General features: G+C 39.3%; 1 protein-coding gene across 2 annotated transcripts in view; it reads left to right on the top strand.

Annotated features, from left to right (window-relative positions):
• The window catches only part of MOXD1 (monooxygenase DBH like 1), a 72,341-nt gene extending 54,435 nt beyond the window's left edge, over positions 1–17,906 (top strand). For both annotated transcript variants that reach the window (XM_032183507.1, XM_032183506.1), the window contains exons 7-12: positions 2,379–2,545; positions 4,816–5,007; positions 7,279–7,338; positions 11,475–11,617; positions 15,037–15,205; positions 17,427–17,906. In XM_032183507.1, coding sequence (XP_032039398.1) covers positions 2,379–2,545; positions 4,816–5,007; positions 7,279–7,338; positions 11,475–11,617; positions 15,037–15,205; positions 17,427–17,594 — 899 coding nt within the window. In that variant the 3' untranslated portion in view covers positions 17,595–17,906. The remainder of the gene's footprint in view (positions 1–2,378; positions 2,546–4,815; positions 5,008–7,278; positions 7,339–11,474; positions 11,618–15,036; positions 15,206–17,426) is intronic.
• Positions 17,907–18,691: the final 785 nt, after the last annotated feature.

Below are 18,691 nucleotides of genomic sequence, written 5' to 3'. Positions count from 1 at the left end.
TGTATTTAAATAAAATCCTTAGTGTTGTCTGGGACATTCCATCTTACTGTTATTCCCTCTCTTTTTGATGTCAGAAACGAACTTGCTTAAAACTGTTTTATTTAATGACAGCCACTCACCCTTCAGCATGCATGTTCTTATGTGATACAGCAATCTTTGTTTGCATCCTTGATGCTACACACTTTTCCACTAAGTACTACCTGAAAGCCTGACATGTCACACACACAAAATTTGTATCCAAATGAGTCTCTGTCCCTAAATTCACTATTTTATTTTAATATTTTAATATTTTATTTTAATGTGCTATATGATTTTGATTTAGTTTAAGTGACACACGCAAAATCTGGGAATCAGAAATATTTTGTTTCCTTCACAAGCAATGGGGACAGATTTGCTTTTTGTTGGGACAGCCCCAGGTGAACACAGGGTCTCACCAAAGACCTGAGAAAGTTCAGAGAGGATAGGCAGAGCAGGGTGTCTGTGATCTGCATGGTGTTTCTCTTCTCCCTGACAAAATGCATGGTATTAGATTGTGATAGGAGAAGTAGGGAGATGACCCAGGTGCTCCTGCTGCTTTGGTGCAGGTAGGGTGTGTGAGTCCTCCCACCCATCCTGCCACCAGGTCACCTTTCTTTTCCCATTCTGGGGTCTGTGTTTTCCAAGCTTATGTCTTGCAGTTAAGCCATCAGGATCACCTCTGCATCTGGGGCAATGTTTGCCTAAGTGACTCAGCTTCATAGTCAGTTCTGGCTCCTGGTTAGACTCAAAAATTACTTCTAGCTTGTCTGTTTTTGAATGTTTCCTTTTTTGAAGTCGTTTACATCCCCTTTAATTTGAAAGATGACCCCTTATGGTTTTGTTTAACAAAAAACTCTTAGATATTGTAACGATTTCTGGCATTTAGATATTAGCAGCCTGCTTGAAGGGGGAATGCCACAAAAATCCAAGTTGATGAGATTACAGATAACTTCAGAAAGGGAATGAGTGCAGATTCCAAAATGAATTAAAATTGAGATGTTGTGGAACAGTGTATATCAGCTGAAATATGATTTGTATACTGCAGATTGCCTTGTAGTTCCCTACCACTTGAAATTGGTTGTGCTTAGCTCATATTGTTTGTTCTGTAATACTTACATGCTGCTCTGTCTTAGGTACTACTGGGAAGGAGTAATTTAGTGCCTCCACTGTCCCTCTCTCGTTTGCTTATCTTAAAAGAGCCTGCTGATTTCATACTGATGGAAAATTTGGTTTCAGCCATTGTTATGTCTGTTTGTTTTTTTAAAAGACTAATAGAGAAAGCCTCTTACCTCTCTGAGATACTTGGCAATGTTTTTGCATTTTTGATTTTCAAAGCTGAAATTTGAAAAGGAGCAGCAAACAGGAAGTTAACAGATGAGCTAACAGAATTCAAGGCTTGTGCAATACAAATTAATCCTTGTTTTTGCTTATATCTTGCCTCATAAAAATGGCTAATACAAGATAAATATTTATAATCAGTGAGTGGATGGAGGCACAAATTCTGAGTAGATATACAAACAAATGCATATGGCATTTGAATGAATGAAGAAGATTCATATTATTTCACTTTTAAAAGCTCAACCTTCTTACAGCAGGCTTTGGTTCTTCAAACTACTTTTGAAATCAAGAGAAGTCCTTGAGGGCAGGATTAAAAGCCAGTGTAGTTCTCTTGCCTTCTTTACTCAAAGTGCTGTTATTATCTTCAAGTTTGTGATTTAGGAAGTTATTTTTCATGTGTTTAGTTGATACTCTTAATTGGGGAGGTTGTTAAAGGGATGCATTTGGTCATCTGAGGCATGCTGTAATGTGACAGGCAACCTAAAAGAAAAAATATGATTAATATTAGGGCTCGAGGTAAAGGAATAAATAAATTCACAAGCAGAATATAATACACAGCTCCAAAAGTTGAAAGAAAAACAAAAACAAAAACAAACAAACAAACAAACAAACAAAAATTTAGAATTTTAAGTTGTGCTTTAAATATTTTATTTTAAAATCATACATGGCACCTTTTGAGGTCTTATTATTTCCTTGTATTGTTTTCTATGCCTGCGAACTCCTTTCTTCTCTCTGACATCCATGTTAGGTAACTTAACAGAAGGGACTACGAGCAGCACATATTTTCCATTTGTGTCTGAACAGTGCAGATATCAACATACCATCTTTAACAACCCTCCTGTGGGCTTTCCCTATTTATTGCTTCCTGCATATGGTTTGACTCATTTCCAGGTTATTGAGGTTGATTCCTCAATTTTCATGTAAAAAACTTAGGACAAGCCTTGAAAAATGCAAAATTATTGCATTTTTATAATTTTTAATTCTGATTTACAGCCATGGCTGACTGTGTTCTTTTGTTGCAGGCTTGATAGATAACTCTGGTCTGAGGCTATTTTATACTCAAGATTTAAGGAAATACGATGCAGGGGTTATTGAAGCTGGTCTTTGGGTCAGTCTATTCCACAATATCCCACCAGGCATGCCTGAATTTGTGTCAGAGGGTCACTGCACATTGGAATGTCTGGAAGAGGTATGTCTCCTGCCTGACACCAGTGGTTTTCATGCTTAGAAATAGTTTAGGACAGTCTCTTTATCGTTTTGGGAAGACTGATGGTTGCTGGTTAAAGACATGAGCAAAAGCATCTGCTACATGCTGTTCTATAGAATTTTGAATCTTTTTGGATCTGGGTATTTTGGATGCTTGGTATTGAGGTTGCTTTTCTGACACAAGTAATACCGAATGATACTGTGTTTGCGATGATTTAATTCTGTGTTCAATATATAAACATACATTGTTTTCCAAGGCAAAGGGATCACTAACCTAAAAGAAATGTTGAGAGAGAGTAATTAAGATCTATGCACATGCTCCTAATAGTAAAGTGATTCCTAATATAACATGCTCCTAATAGTAAAGTGAAAGCCTGAAAAGTGTTCTTAGATCAACAGCATAAACTAAAGACTTGATCTGTTTTTGTTGCATGGCCCAAAGTACAAAATTATGCATTTGTTAAACACAAGGTTTCATTAAGATAGCTTAAATTTCTCTGTAGATAATGGAAATATTGTTTGAAACCAGAGATTCTTGGATACTTTGTCATTTTTAGAGAAAGATTGGATAAACGTCTGCTTTGCATGATGTGGATTGAAGGATTGAAGGGGCAAATTATGTATGGAATTGAGTTTTGTTCTTAGTGGTGTTAAATGTTACATATTATTGTAGCGTATTTCAGCTTAAAAACACTGAGGTAATCTATTATTGTGAGGTTTCTGACCTTACACTTGAAAGCTATTGCAGTAACAGTCTATTTGTAGTTTGGGCTCTAAAGAAGAAGTGTTCAGTATATCCAAAGTTTGGCTCTGTAGTTCTCAATTGGAATGGAAGTGATGTCAGATTTACTGATTTTAAAATGTTTTGGACCAGGAAAAAAGGTCTCAGATATAAACTTACAACATTTCACTGTCTGTTGACTTGAAGATGGGAAGGGGGGATACTGTAATTAAAACCTCTTAATTTAAATTGGCACAATATTGATGTCATTCATAGCTACATAGATTTATTTATTTTTTTTAAATAAACATCTACATTCAGCAGTATTGGTCAGTAACACTAAAGTAATGCTGATATTTTAATACAATACCTATAAAATTATGGTATATACCCCTCCAAAGGGGCCTGAACAAGCTTGAGAAGTTGATCCATGAGAATCATGAGGTTCAACAAGTCCAATAGCAAGGTGCTGCACCTGGGTCAGGGCAATCCCAGACATGAGCACAGACTGGGTGGAGAAGTCATTGACAGCAGCCCTGCAGAGAAGAACTTGAGGGTTCTGGTGGACAAAAAGCTTGACATGAGCCAGCAGTGTGTGCTTGAAGCTCAGAAGGCCAACTGCATCCTGGGTTGCATTTAAAAAAGAGTGTCTAGCAGGCTGAGGGAGGTGATTGTCCCCTTCTACTCTGCCCTGGTGAGGCCCCACTTGGAGCGCTGCATCCAGGTCTGGAGCTGACAGCACAAGAAGGATGTGGGACTGTTAGAATGGGTCCAGAGGAGGGCCACAAAGATGATCAAGGGTCTGGAGTGTCTCTCCTATGAATCTTATGAAGAAAGGCTGAGAGATCTGGGGCTGTTTAGCCCACAGAAGTGAAGGCTTCAGGGTGACCTCAATGCAGCTTTTCAGCACTTAAAGGGGACTTATAAAAAGAGAGATTCTTTGCTTAATCAGATAATGACAGAACAAGAGGGAATGATTTTAAATTAAAAGAAGGGAGATTTAGATTAGAGGTTAGGAGGAAATTCTTCACTCAGAGGGGGATGAGGCACTGGAAGAGGTTACCCAGGGAGGTTGTAGATACCCCATCCCTGGAGGTATTCAAGAACAGGTTAGATTAGGCCCTGGGCAACCTGATCTAGCTGGTGGCATCCCTGCCCATGGCAGGGGGGTTGGATCTAGGTGATCTTCAAGGTCTCTTCCAACCCAAGCCATTCTATGATCCTTTGATGATGATTCTATGAAAAGTCTTAATGTATTGTTAATTACTGGCAGTCCAGTTGATTTTCATAAAAACTGTGTGGACTAGGAATTAAAATATGTTTTTATTAAAAAGAAGCAAAAAATAAAAATAAAAATCACAGCAAGATTTTAATATATAAAACCTTAATCTCACATTCTGATTTGCTTTTGCTCTAGACTGTACTTTGTCATAAACTGACAGAACATGCAATGCATTTATTAATATATGTTCACTCTGCATTACATTACATTGCATCTAAGCACACTGATGTTGTTGGTTTCCCCTGGCCAGGCTCTAGGTGCTGAGAGACCTAGCGGGATTCACGTGTTTGCAGTACTTCTTCATGCTCATCTTGCTGGCAGAGCTATCCGGATGCGCCACTTTCGCAACGGCGAGGAGCAGAAGCTGCTTGCATATGATGATGAGTTTGACTTCAACTTCCAGGAGTTTCAGTATCTGGAAGAAGAAAGAACCATCTTGCCAGTATGACACTCTTAATGTTTTCCCTTAAGTTGTTTGAGAGATCATGTACCTAACATTTACTTGTAATATACTTAAAAAACCAACAACAACAAACTATATTTATATTATAAAGCATGAAATGAAACCAGTAGGTATTCATGGGCATTTTGTGAAAGGAGTCTTTCTCTATGTATTTTTGGATGAGTCACTCATTTAAAAATTATTCACCCATCTCTTGTTCCAGCTGGCATCTGTTTTTGAAGCTTTGGCTTGATGACAGAAAGCTAAGTAGAGCAAAGAGCTGGTTGCTCCAGATCTGACCAGCAATGCGATGTGCTTGTCCTGGTGCATGTGAACAAGTCCATTACCTAATGGAATTGGTCAAATGGAAAATATCACACAACTGCATTTTGTTTATGATTTGAGCTGGAAAGACCATTGGAATGGCTGAGCTTCATGTATAGTCAGGAGCCCTGTGGTTTGATCTTCCAGGCTTCTCTTCAAGTCCCTTCCTCTCTCATGTCTCTTCTCCCATACCAAGAAACCTTGACACTTGTCGTTGAAGGAAAAAAAAAAAAAAAAAGTTAACTTTAATTCCTACAGCAAAATCTGGATGTTCAGGTGCAGAATTTACTCTTTGAAGTCCAACTGCTAGTACTCCACGGGGACTTCAAAGACAAACTGGTGTTACCTCCTCCAGGAAAGAAATGTTGAAGGGTTTAGGAAGAGGGCTGGCAGAAGATGACAGGTTTACAGAGAAAGCCTGTAATACTTTTAGGAATATCCATGCAGATTATAGAGGAGGGCCTCTTAAAATTCAAGAACAAAAGGGAGTAGACAGCAAAAAGACAAAAAGAGGTATTTGATAGTATCAGCAACTTAAAAAAAGACAGATAGAGTAGAAGCTGGATTTTTTTTTTTTTTCTCTGAAATGTCATTTTTGTGCCCTTTAATTGTTTTCATCTTATGCAAAATTACCAGCAAAACTCTTCATGCATCATTCTGGTATAATTCTGACCACAGTTTAATCAATTAACTAATAAGACTAATAATAATATTAAAAATTTTCATCAAAGTTCTTGTTACTCTTTTCTGATAGCTCTTCAACATAGTGTATCCTTCTTTCATCTGCGCAGTCCATCTTCTTTGTTTTCTTTGTGTACTCATATCCTCTTCCGAATTTGGACCCAAAAGATGTAATCTTGCAAAAAAAACACAAAAACTTTTAGTGAATATTCTGCAGGTCCTTATACCAGGAGAGCCAGAGTCCTCCCTGGTGACAATAAGCATCTTCCTGTGGGGAGCTGGTGAAGATGTGACTGTTCACGCTCCTTCAGAAATTTCAGTCTTCATTTAGCTGGTACAAGGCTGTTACACCTTCTTGTGGTAGCCCAGACTACAGTTAGTGCTGTCACTGATCTGGCAGTGGAAAAGCCGAAAGGGAAGGAGCAGTTCTCAGCCTTTGAAGGGTAATCTGATTTCTTCAGGGAAGATTAATACAATAGGTGATATGAACAGAAGGTGGTGGTACACAAAAGTGAACCAGAGGAAATAAGCCTCTGGCATCCTTGTGACATGTGAAGTTGCCCCAAAATGTCAGATTTTTGAAGTCTATGTTCTTTAATGTTTTTGTTTCCATTTGATTATCATAGTCATTTTGAGATATATATATTTGATTGGGAGCAAAGATATTACCTTTTTATTTAAAAACATTGTAGATCTGTTTGTTAAGATAGCAAAAAGTTAATTGCATGTACTTGAGAAGGTAAGTGTTCAGCCTTTCCCATACATATCTGTTGGTGTAGCTAAGTCTTTGCCTGCCACTCCTCTTCTCCTAGGCTTGGCAGATAAATAGTTGTTATTGTGATGTGGAAAACCTTATTTTCCTGATTTGGCAAGTAATTCTATAGAAGTTGGCAGGATAAATTAGCATGGGGAGAGATACCCAAAGTAGCACTGGAAGAGTTTTGGAGCAGGACTCATTTGTATACATTGTCTACATATACAATTTTCCTGAAAATAGGCTTCTGACTGAGCACTTCCATTGCAGTTTGAAAAAATAGATCGTACTCTTAATAAGGCTCTGTTTAAATCCATGGGGGATCCCTGAGGATATGGGATAATATAAATGCTAATCGCAAAGTTTTAGCATAGACCAATTACCTAATCCTTTGCTCTTTCAAAAACTCACATCAACTGCTCTGATCCTTTTAAGTTTTTGCTGTCATCCATAGTTACCCTAAGCTACTGCTCATAAACTTCATAAATGTGAACTTAAATCTTGTATTTCAGGGGGATAATTTAATCACAGAATGTCACTACAGTACTGTGGACCGAATTCGCATGACATGGGTAAGAAAAATTTTATTGGATCAAAATAAGCACACAGAAGATGAGGTGACCATTTTGGGGGACCAGAACCTTTTTCATAAGATACTATTAAACTGTGTGAGCTTTCTTGCTACTTTGTGTGCACTTAATTATGTATTGTCTTTCATTTCTAACGTTTTAAGTCATAAGGAATACTATGATCATAGTGTGATCTCTTGCATATTGCATTCATATGTCTAGTTTATAAAAATAAGCAGGCCAGAACATAAAAGATCTTGAAAAATCAGACTTCAGAAGTAAAAGGAGCAATTTCTTCATTTTATATACTAACATGTAAATTGTGCATATTCTAATGCATTATTTTATGAACTTGTTACCCATCTTTCCCTGAAGTTGTAATTACGAGTTCTTACATATTGATTTTCACTTATGCCATGACTAAGATCAGACCATTTGTGCCTAAAGTAGGACTAAGATGAGGCAGCTGGGAGCCGTGAGCCTTGGTGTGGCATGTTAGTCATGTTTTCCAGTAGCTAACTGCTCAAATAAGTACTTTGCATATGTTAGCAAGGAGTTGCAAAGACCCTCCTTGGCAGCTGCTATTCCCAGAGCAGGGCAGGAGAAATGGGTGCTCTACCTGCGCGGGCTTAGAGCTACTGCAGCAGCTGGACTGTGCCAGCTGACTGCGAAACCAGGGAGTGAGGCCAAACATGTTACATGTAGGGACAGGCATAGCTGCAGGCACCTGCCTTTTGACAGGGGAATGATCCCTTGTCCTCAGGAGGGGCTGCATCCAGATCTCCAGGAGGTGAGATCTCTTTAATAGGGAAGACCTGGTTGGTTGTGACAGCCAGAGCATAGGGAAAGCTCTTGCTGAATCATAGATTGCATGTAGGCATATGCAGTAGGTGTATAAATAAAAGCAAAATAGAAACATAGAAGCACAGAATATCCTCAGTTGGAAGGGTCTCACAAGGATCGTGTTGAACTTCTGGCTCCACACAAGACCACACAAAAATCAGACCATGTGTCTGTAGTGGGTTTACGAGGCAAGGTTTTGGTAGCAGGGGGCCATAGGGGTGGTTTCTGTGAGAAGGATTTAGAAGCTGCCCCATGTTAGGTAAGGGCCCCACTGCTGACCAGAGCCGAGCCAATAAGCGATGTTGTTTTGCGCCTCTGTGAAAGCATATTTAAGACAGGGAAAAAAACGCTGTGCCACACAGCAGCTGGGAGAGTGAGAGGAGTGAGGAACAGCCTTGCAGGCACCAAGGTCAGTGAAGAAGGAGGGGGAGAGGTGCTCCAGACGCTAGAGCAGAAGTCCCCTGCGGCCTGTGGTGAGGACCATGGTGAAGCAGGATGTCCCCCTGCAGCCCATGGAGTACCACGGTGGAGCAGGGTCCCACGCTGCAGCCCGTGGAGGAGACCACGGTGGAGCAGGTGGATGACGGAGGATGCCGCCTGTGGAAGACCCCTGCCCGAGCAGATTCCGGGCCAGACCTGTAGCCCGTGGAGAGGAGACCACGCAGGAGCAGGTGACCTGGCAGGAGCTGCTGCCCGTAGGGGAGCCAGGTTGGAGCAGTTTGCTCCTGAGGGATGGACCCTGTGGTACAGACCCATATCTGGAGCAGCTCTGGAAGAGCTGCTGCCTGTGGGAAGCCCACGCCGGATCAGTTCATCAAGGACTGCATCCTGTGGGTGGGACCCCACAGCACAGGGGACGAGAGTGACCGAGAAGGAGCGGCAGAGAAGAAGTGCTGTAGACTGACCATAACCCCCATTCCCCTGTTCCCCTGCGCCTCTTGGGGGGAGGAGGTGGAAGAGGGTGGTTGTGGGGGGAAGGTGCTTTTGGTTTCTTTCTTTTGTTTCTCACTTCTCTAGCTTGTTAGTAATAAGCAATAAATCTTACTGTCTCCCTATGCAGAGTCTGTTTTGCCCATTACAATAATTACTGCGTGATTTTCTCGTCCTTATCTCAACCTTTGAGCCCTTTTCACATATTTTCTCCCCATTCCTCTTTGAGGAGGGGGAGTGAGAGAGCGGCTGTGGTGGAGCTCAGCTGCCCACTCGAGCAGAACCACGACAGTGAGAGCATTGTCCAAATACTTCCCTAACCCTCAGCCTGACCCCCCCATGTCCCAGATCCATGCTGCTCCCTCGGGTCCTGTCGCTGTCCCCAGAGAGCAGAGCTCAGTGCCTGCCCCTCCGCTCCCCTCCTGAGGGAGCTGCAGGCTGCAGCTTCCTTCAGCCTGCTCTGCTCTGGGCTGAACAAGACAAGGGACCTCAGCTGCTCCTCATACATGTATGTCTTCCCCTCTAGACCCTTCACCATCTTTGTAACCCTCCTTTGGACACATTCTAATAATATTATATCCTTCTTACATTGTGGTGCCCAAAACTGCACAGAGTACTTGAAGTGAGGCTGTACCAGAGCAGGTCAATCACTCCCTTCATCCGGCTAGCAATGCTGTGCCTGATGCACCCCACAACATGGTTGGGCCTTTTGGCAGCCAGGACACACTGGTGACTCAGATTCAACTTGCCAGTGACCAAAACCTCCCTTTCTATGGGGCTGGTCTCCAGCCTCTCATTCCTCAGTCTGTACATATAGCCAGGGTTGCCCCTTCCCAGGTGCAGAATCTGGCACTTGCTCTTGTTAAACTTCATGTTGTTGGTGATTGCCCAGCTCTCTAATTTGTCAACATCTCTCTGCAATGCCTCTCTACACTCAATAGAGTCAGCAGCTCCTCCCAACTTAGTGTCATCTGTAAACTTACTCAGTACACCTTCAAATCCTGCATCCAAGTCATTTACAAAGACAATAAAGAGATCTGACCTCAAAATGGAGCCTTGGAGAACCCCACTAGTTACTGACCACCAGCCTGATGTAACCCCATTTACTATAACCCTTTAAGCCTGCCCAGTCAGCCAATTGTTCACCCATTGTATTATGTTTTTATTTATCTGTATACTAGGCATTTTGTCCAAATATAGAGAATCAAGTCCTTTCAGTTTTTGTTGAGCCAGCTGTATAACTGAGTGAATTATGCATAGAAACAATGAAATATGTTTAAAAAAATGTGTATGTTGGTAAGCACACCAGTGTGCTTCCCTGGTAAAGCACTCTTCAAAAAGGAGGTGTCCTATAGTAAATCTATGGTCTGTGGTCTTAGCTTACTTTTTGGGGGTAAGTTAACTGAATGCTGTAATTTTAATTGATATGACACTTCACAAACTGATGCATGACGGCATGTAGCAAGGCAGTGAAATATTTCTGAAGGTGCATAGGTTGGAATGCTGATAGGAAAAGATAATTTCATAAAGCCTGGCATGGAATTTTAACAATTTCAGTTAAACAGAATACCTCAAAATGCGTGCAAAGAGTTTGCTGATCCTTGTATCCTTGTTCAGAATTAAATCAGTTGCTTTCTGTCTGTTGCTGGTATTTACTAGTGAAAAGCAAGCAGTTGGAGTTTAATTATTCAATCCTATCATACTTCAGGGTCAAGTCCAGGTAGTCCTATTTTTCTGTGTGGTGATTACACTAGCTCTTGTGCCTTGGTTCATGAATTTATGAGATCTGTGGGAACAGTCCCACAAATCTGTTTTACTAGATAAAATATAACTATATAAATATAAAAACCGTAACTATATAACTATACAACACAACTCTTTTTCTTTCTCACTCTTTATCAAAATATGTAGTCTATGTAAAAACATATTACATCCCTTCCTCCATTTTGCTAGGCAAAGCTCATTTGATTTCCTTTTAAAAAGACTAATTATCTTACTAGATTTTTCCTGAATCTGCTCCATTTTGAAGACATCTTTCTGAAACATGGTACATATAAGGACCGTGGAAACAACCAAAAGTAAATCTGAACTTCTCAGATCATACTCTTCAACACAACTGGAGGCTTATTTTATTGATAGGTGTTCCTTCTGACATTTTTTAAGCTCCGGAGCTGTTGTTTGAGCTTGCAGTGTATTTTATAATTAATTATGCAAAAACTTCTTTGTATTTAATAACCTAATGTGAAAGGTAAACCTGTTGAATTGGCCTTCCTGATACATATTTCATTAACATATAAATACTAATCAGTGTTTCTATCTGTGGAATTCTAATGCTATCTCGATTAAAAGAAAAATCCCATTTTCAGGGTGGTCTGAGCACCAGGAATGAAATGTGCCTGTCATATCTGCTCTATTACCCACGAATCAACCTCACACGGTGTGCAAGTATTCCAGACATCATGGAACAACTCCAGTTCATTGGTGTTAAGGAAATCTATAGACCAGTCAGGCAAGTAAAATATTTATGAGTTCAGTACCTCTATCTCTGTTTGTTACTATAATCTGTAGTCTTACAGGGTCATTTCTATAGTCCTTATTTCTTTCTGATAGTGCAATGTGTTGCAGATCCCTCATGCCACCTCATTTTGGTGAATAACCTGTGCAACTACTTATTTCTCCTGCCAAATTGTTTTATTATTTTGTCTTTTTTTTTTTTTCCTTGAAAAGTTATTTCTTCAGTTAAAGAAATATATTTTCTTACAGTAGTTACCCCACCAATAACCATAAAAAAAAAAAAAAAGTATCAATGTCATATCAGTGTTTCAAATTTATCAGTTTATCAAAACATGTCAGTGTTTCAGTTACAGAAATAAAGGATATATAGATAATTTTGAAAAATTAGGACTTTGGGACCACGAGAGTTGAATTAGCCTGTGTAGATCTGTTGTCATTAATTCTGCTGCAGCTGATCAGTGCAACCAAGAGAAGAATTGATACTAAAACTGTTTCTCACATCTGGAACTCTGTGCTGTTTCAGTGACACTGACAAGAACGCACAAAATGGGAAGAAGCTGTAAATTAGAAAAAAATGGAGGGGATGAGAGAATATTAAAACATTCATAGTAAAAGATAAAATAGTAGATTAAGCACCATGATGGGGAGATGGAGCTCTAGAAGAATAACATGTCAGAAGACAATATACAAAGTAAGTAGAGAAAAATGGAGAATAAGTGGTAGGAATCTAGCCAAGAGGAAGAAGAGTATTTTGGTTAGCTGTTGACTGCAGAAATTGGCACTTCTGTGCAAACACATTGTCTTCTGAGACTTTGATTCCTGCTTTTCAGGGAAGCAGGTCACTGCACATTTTTGAGAGGTAAAAAGGACTGTTAGAAATACACCTCCCTAGTTCCATGATCAGTTTTAATTCCTTACAGAAATAACCCACAAAATGCTGAACATTGGCCTGCTGCTCAGCTTGAAAGGGGGAATATCATTCTGTTGTAGGTTCTGACTACTTCAGTGGGCCACAAATGTTCAATATGTGGGTTCAATATGTGAGTGGTGTGGGTGGAAGGGTGCTGTTACCGTTCAGGCAACTCTGGATCTCTAATAAACATCATGAAGGTCCATGAAATTCAGCTGGCATCTGGCTTCTGGCCTGTGAGTTTGCAGAGGGTGTAGCACAGGGAGGAAGGTTAAATCAGGTGCTGCAATTTATTCATTAAGTCTTTAAGACTTTATTCATTAAGAACTCTTGCTGACCTTCATCATGAAGGTATAGGCAAAAACATGTCTCGCACTGAATCGTTGGATCTAACTTTTCTACCCTTTTCATTTCACTAGGTTGACCTGCACAGTGATATTGTTCACTATGAGCAATTGTGATTTCCAGAATCTAACAAAAAATTGGGGTTTTGTAGAAGATGGGAAGAAGCCTACTATGAACAGGATATATGTGTGTGAAGATATAAAAATCAATGAAAAGCATATTTTTTCAGATATCAAATGTTCCTTACAATGCCCAAAATGAAAGCATCTCAGTAGAGGATCAGCAGTGGAAGTGATTGCAAACATAGCATGGGAATAGTCTGAAAGGGACAGTTCGCAAATTAATGAAATACAGAAAAATAAGTATCAGACTCTAACTGCAAAGTAATTTGATGTACAGGCTTACTGGTCTTAGTTTTGAAGTTTACACCCAAGACTGAAGAGTCTGAAAGAGTCAGAATGCAGCCAATGTCTACTTCAGTTTTAATGATATTTCTACTTACAATCACTTTTAATACAGGGAGAACACAGTTTCTAAATCAGTCCTAGCTAAAAGAGTCTTTCTGAGGTTATAAAGAAAATATTCTAACAATTGTATGCTCTCTTGAGTGCTCATTCATGATAACTGTACTTAAGAAAAAAATGTACATTTGGCCTGGGGAACTAAAGATGTTTTGAATAAAGTATGCAGACTGTCTGCTGCAAATGGAAGAGTAATTAGAAGAGATTATTAATGCCTCTAGTATTTATGACCTAATCCACAATTCTTGTTTCATTAAACTCTGTCAGCCTAAGGATATGTGACCTGATACTCATCTCTCTTGTGTCAGTTTTACACTGGAATTGCTTCACTGACTGCTTTAAAGTCTCTCTTGACTTACACATGAAGGCAGCTGGAGGCAGGATCAAGGCACTGGTGGCTCACTTTAAAACTCCTTTTCTTCCTCAGCCTGGTGGCCCAGACAGTGGTATAAATCATGAGGAGTTAAGATTAAAGTGATTGGGCTACAATAGTGTAAAATAGGTGTCTGATTAAAATTATGTCCTCCATGCCTATATATTGAGTGGAGCTGAACTTTGGCATGGGCAGCCCTTTAACCAAAGCAAATGGGAGACAACATACTGCAAGATAACATGGGTCTGTCAGTTTTAAAAAAGGTAACGTGCTTCAGCGTGTTTTTAACCTAATAATTAGGTTAGTTAGATAAAGTTTTAGCCACTTTATTTTTTTTTTGCACAAAGTTTACATAACTTTCTGTTCTTAAAAACTTTCCACACTCACCATGCTGTTTTTCATTATTTCCAGTAGAGACAAGATAAAGCAAGAAAAATAGAAAAAGTTTTCTTTACCTTAAAAAAAAAACTTCATTATTATATTTGAGTTTTCTCTACTAAATGAAAGACAAAGACATTCCTTCCCTTCCCATATCTCAGGATGGGCATGGTGAAAGGGACTGACCCCACTTGTTCAGGAAGAGGTTTGCCAAATGTTGGTGAATTCTCAGCCCTCTTACAGCAGTGCAGCAGGTCTCTATCCCAACCCTTGCCAAAAGTTCCCTTGTGGGCAGAGCACTGGGACATGCCAAAAGACAACATCCAGAACACTGGTTATTGTCATTTGATCTTTTGTCACTGTTGCCAACCTAGCACCCTGGTGCTCGGATGAAGTTTGACTTGTTATCTGAGTTATGACCACAGCTTGGCAGAGCAATCTGGAAGCAGCTTCCTAATGGCAAACATTTCTTTACAACAGTCTGGCAAGCTTAGTAGAGAGTGTGACCTTTTTTTTTTTTTTTTTTTTTCTCCAGGGGTGAGGTTACAATAGAAGTTCTGTTTTGGACAGCCTGTGTATTCAGTTTGTAGATGAGAACAGCAATGTATTCCTTAACTTAAAATCCTTAATTTTTAAAAGCATCTGGTGGCAAGTTCGAAACTGATGACAAACTTTCATAGTCCTGTTAATGTCAGTGACACTGTGTCAGTTTTCACTAGCAGAGAATGTAGGTGAGAATATGAATTATGTATATATATGCATATTAATAGTGCCTTTGTTTTTGTGAGTAAATTCTCCAAAAGCTTTTCCTTATCAGTTCCAACTTGATGTCATATATCTTTATTATTATTATTTTTTTTTAATTCTTTGTATTTATTTTTCTTCAGGACTTGGCCTTTTATTATCAAGAGTCCTAAGCAATATAAAAACCTGTCATTTATGGATGCAATGAACAAGTTCAAGTGGTCCAGATCAGAGGGTCTCTCCTATAATGAGCTTGTTCTTAAACTACCAGTGAATGTGAGATGTTCAAAAACAGACAATGCAGAATGGTCGGTAAGTCTATTCCTATAAATTTCTCTAAGTGTTAAAAAGGAGAAGGCTAAAATGCAATGAAACAAATGGGGTTAACCATGCTTGATTGAATATGAATAAATACCTGGCTTCAGACTCTTTACATGGCCATTGAAGACCTGCAGTAACAAATGATGAGAATGTTTTATCAATGCTTTCACGTAACTCAAGTTCTATAACTGTTTAAAAAGAATAGAAAAGCTGGAGCTTTGATCAGCATTTGGGTTCAGTGATAGGAATATGGACTTTTCCACAGTGTGTAGGACTCAGATGAAAGAGCAACCATGTGTGTCAAAGTTAGAAAGCTAGTTTCCTTTGGCTCCCTCTATTGGCAGGGTCTTACGTTAGGGCCTTGCAGTGGAGGATTTGAAATTCCTGGATTTCTTCTCTGAATCACTTTGTAGGGGAAAGCATATTGACTGCATAAGGAAGCCTCAAGAATCTGCCTTCTTAACTCTTAAACCACATAGAGCTACATGAACAGTCTTCCAATATCTCTCACTTTTCTGTTGATCTTCTGTCTTAGAGATGCAGTGGACCAAAAAAGTGCATTGACCCTGTCTCTCTTTTTTTTTGTGCACCTTTGGAAGATTTTAACTTCTAGATTAGAAAACGTAAGATAAAAATAATTACCCAGTAGGTTATTATTTATTCTAAATGTCAGTAGACACTACAGACCTTCTGTGAAAAGTACTCATTGACTACATGTGATTGACTACATGTGATGATAATACATATGACTATTCACTGTTTTTGGTTAAGCTTCTTGACCTTTGCAACTGCTGGCCAGTAGCAACCACTTAGCTGCTCTTTCACTGATTATTTGTCAGAGGACAAGTTAAGAAGATGGAAAACACACGGAAATTTTATCAGAAGGGGATAGGCATCTATTTGTTAAGCTTTTTTTTTTTTTTCTTCTGGAAAATGGTGTTCCCCTTTATCTTACAGGATAAAAGAACAATACTTATGACTTAAAGAACATATTCAAAGAGTGAGTTAACTGGAAATTGGAGTTCTTAGTGCTTCCTTTTTATCACCAGTTTCCTATTTCAAGTGACTTGGGCATATTCTTCAAAGATATGATTAGGACTCTTTCCTTTTCTTTCTCTTATTAGTAATATTATGTGTAATTGGCTATCCTCATCAAAATCAAGAACAGATTTAACCTGAATGTCCAAACAATCAGTGAGTTGTTACAAGAAGGAAAAACTTGAAGTGGAGGAATTAATTTGATAAGACCTTCATCCTGCTGAAGGGATGGCTTCCTGAGCAGTTTTAGCTTTGTGTTGTATTTTCTAAGAATAAATCCACATTTAGATTATTTTTTTCTGCTGTGAAGAATAATTGCAACATGGAAAAACAAGCACATACTGTACAGGTGGCCATTCAAACTTTCAAAAATGCTTGTGCCCAGGGGCTCACTTTTCACAGAACTTCTTTTGTTCAACATAAACCTGTCAGTGTTTCCTTTAATTCAATAATTAAACCATGCAAGTAGGGAGTACATTTGGAAATGCATAACTAAGTGGTGTACCAAAATCTCTCTCATTTCATGTCAAAGCCAGGAGAGGCTTTGGTATGGAGGTATGCAACCTCCATAAAAACTGTACTGAATTCTAAAGGAAGCATAAAAATGCTCAATATATAGAAATATGACACTACTCTAGGTGGCCCTGCTTCAGCAGTGGGGTTGGACCATATCACCTCCACAGCTGCCTTCCAGCCTCAACCATTCTGTGGAACATGTGTGCACAATTAACTGGTTTCTACATGCAAGTATAAGCCTTGTATGCACCAATGAACACTTTCAATTGTCATCCAATATACCAAAAGCACTGTAATGCTGTAATCTTCCATTTTCACCTTCCAGAAGGATGAAAAAAAAGACAAAACCAACCAAACAGTCTCACAAACCAAAACAAGGTCATACAAATCAACAAACAAAAGCTTGGCCTTGCTTTTTAGGAGAGGGTGCCAGTGTGTGCAGTTGTTCCCAAGCTGAGAACAATGGATCTGCACACTGAATGATCATTTGGCATGCAATATATTAATATTTTTACTGAGTTTGATGTCTCCACAGTGAGAGTCACAACCGCAATACAAAGCTAACAACAGATTCTCATGCGATTTGCTAACTAGTTAGAGAGCAAAATAGATTTCTAATCGTATATGATGAAACTGTTTTATTTTATTTTAATTGCAGTTCCAGGGCATGACGGCTTTACCCCCTGAAATAGAGAGGCCATACAAGACAGAACAAGTAATATGCAGCTCATCTTCCTGTTTAAGTTGCAGTTTATTCGTCGCCCTGTTGTTCTTTGTACATATCACAGCCAGTACCATAGGAAACATTGGACCCTTTGTACAATAATTTTTATTCATTTGTGTTCTGTATGCCACGCAAGTTCTGATGTGTTTGCACTGTTGCTATTGTAGATTTATTTTTTTACATATTAATAAACTAAATTCGCTAGTTCAAAATAAAATGTGTACTTCCTCTGAGAACTGTGGTTTATTTGATTTTCAATGTAAAGTATATATACAACACAGTAGGTACACCATCACGTTGCATATTGAAATCTTTTCACATACCATTTTGTTACACTTTGTCCTGGCTCCTCACATGGTGTTTTCAAAACCAACTATGTATATGGGTAAAATTAATAAACTAAAAGCAACTTAGTTAACCACATTCAACCTGGAGTGTGCTGTATTATTTTGTCTTGGTTCTTGACATCTGCAGGTTATGAAGTCATTGCTGCAAGGACAAGTCTTGCAAACATGTATTTGGGCATGTCTGACACCTGCACTGAAGCGACAGGAAGGATTCATCCATGGGGGACATTTCTAGAAGCAACACATTGCGATAGGTCTCTCCTCCCAAAAGAAGGGAGTGCTACAGGTGTGAAAGGGCAGAACCCCAAACTTCCCCATGATGATTCCTGTACAAGGAATCCTTGACTTGGTAGGGATTTCTCCCCTCATTTCTTCTCTCTTCATGTCCTCCTCAGTCCCTGACAATTCAACATGTTTCTTTTGTCTTAAGGTATGTGTAGGCCAAGTAAAGCTCTGGCCAAGTAAAGCTAGGCACACCTTTGCTGTGTTCCACAGGGATTGCAGCAGTGATGAAGATCAGTTTCACAGCCAAGCTCTGGCATGCACAGGGAACCTGTGTACAAGCCTGCCAGCAGCTATTGGTAGCACACACTAAGCATCACAATACTCCGAACTTAAGAGGTTATTTTTGTGTCTGATGTGTATGACTTTTTAGTTAGTTAGTTAGTTATGTGTAAATCCATATCTTCTTTACTCAGATAGTGTTTGGCAGCGAAGATTCTCTAAAGATTCCTAGTTTATTGCTCCCCAATGAAATTACGGAACACTGTGGAAAAGAACTTGGACCATCCAAAAAAACTTATTTCCACAGCCACTCTGTAGCTACAGATAACTATAATTTTCTACAGTGCT

This window comes from Aythya fuligula, chromosome 3 (assembly GCF_009819795.1).
Source record: "Aythya fuligula isolate bAytFul2 chromosome 3, bAytFul2.pri, whole genome shotgun sequence".
In the NCBI taxonomy this organism is placed as follows: Eukaryota; Metazoa; Chordata; class Aves; order Anseriformes; family Anatidae; genus Aythya; species Aythya fuligula.
The sequence above is the reverse complement of the archived record's forward strand: the minus strand, read 5'-3'. Positions and strand labels throughout refer to the sequence as shown.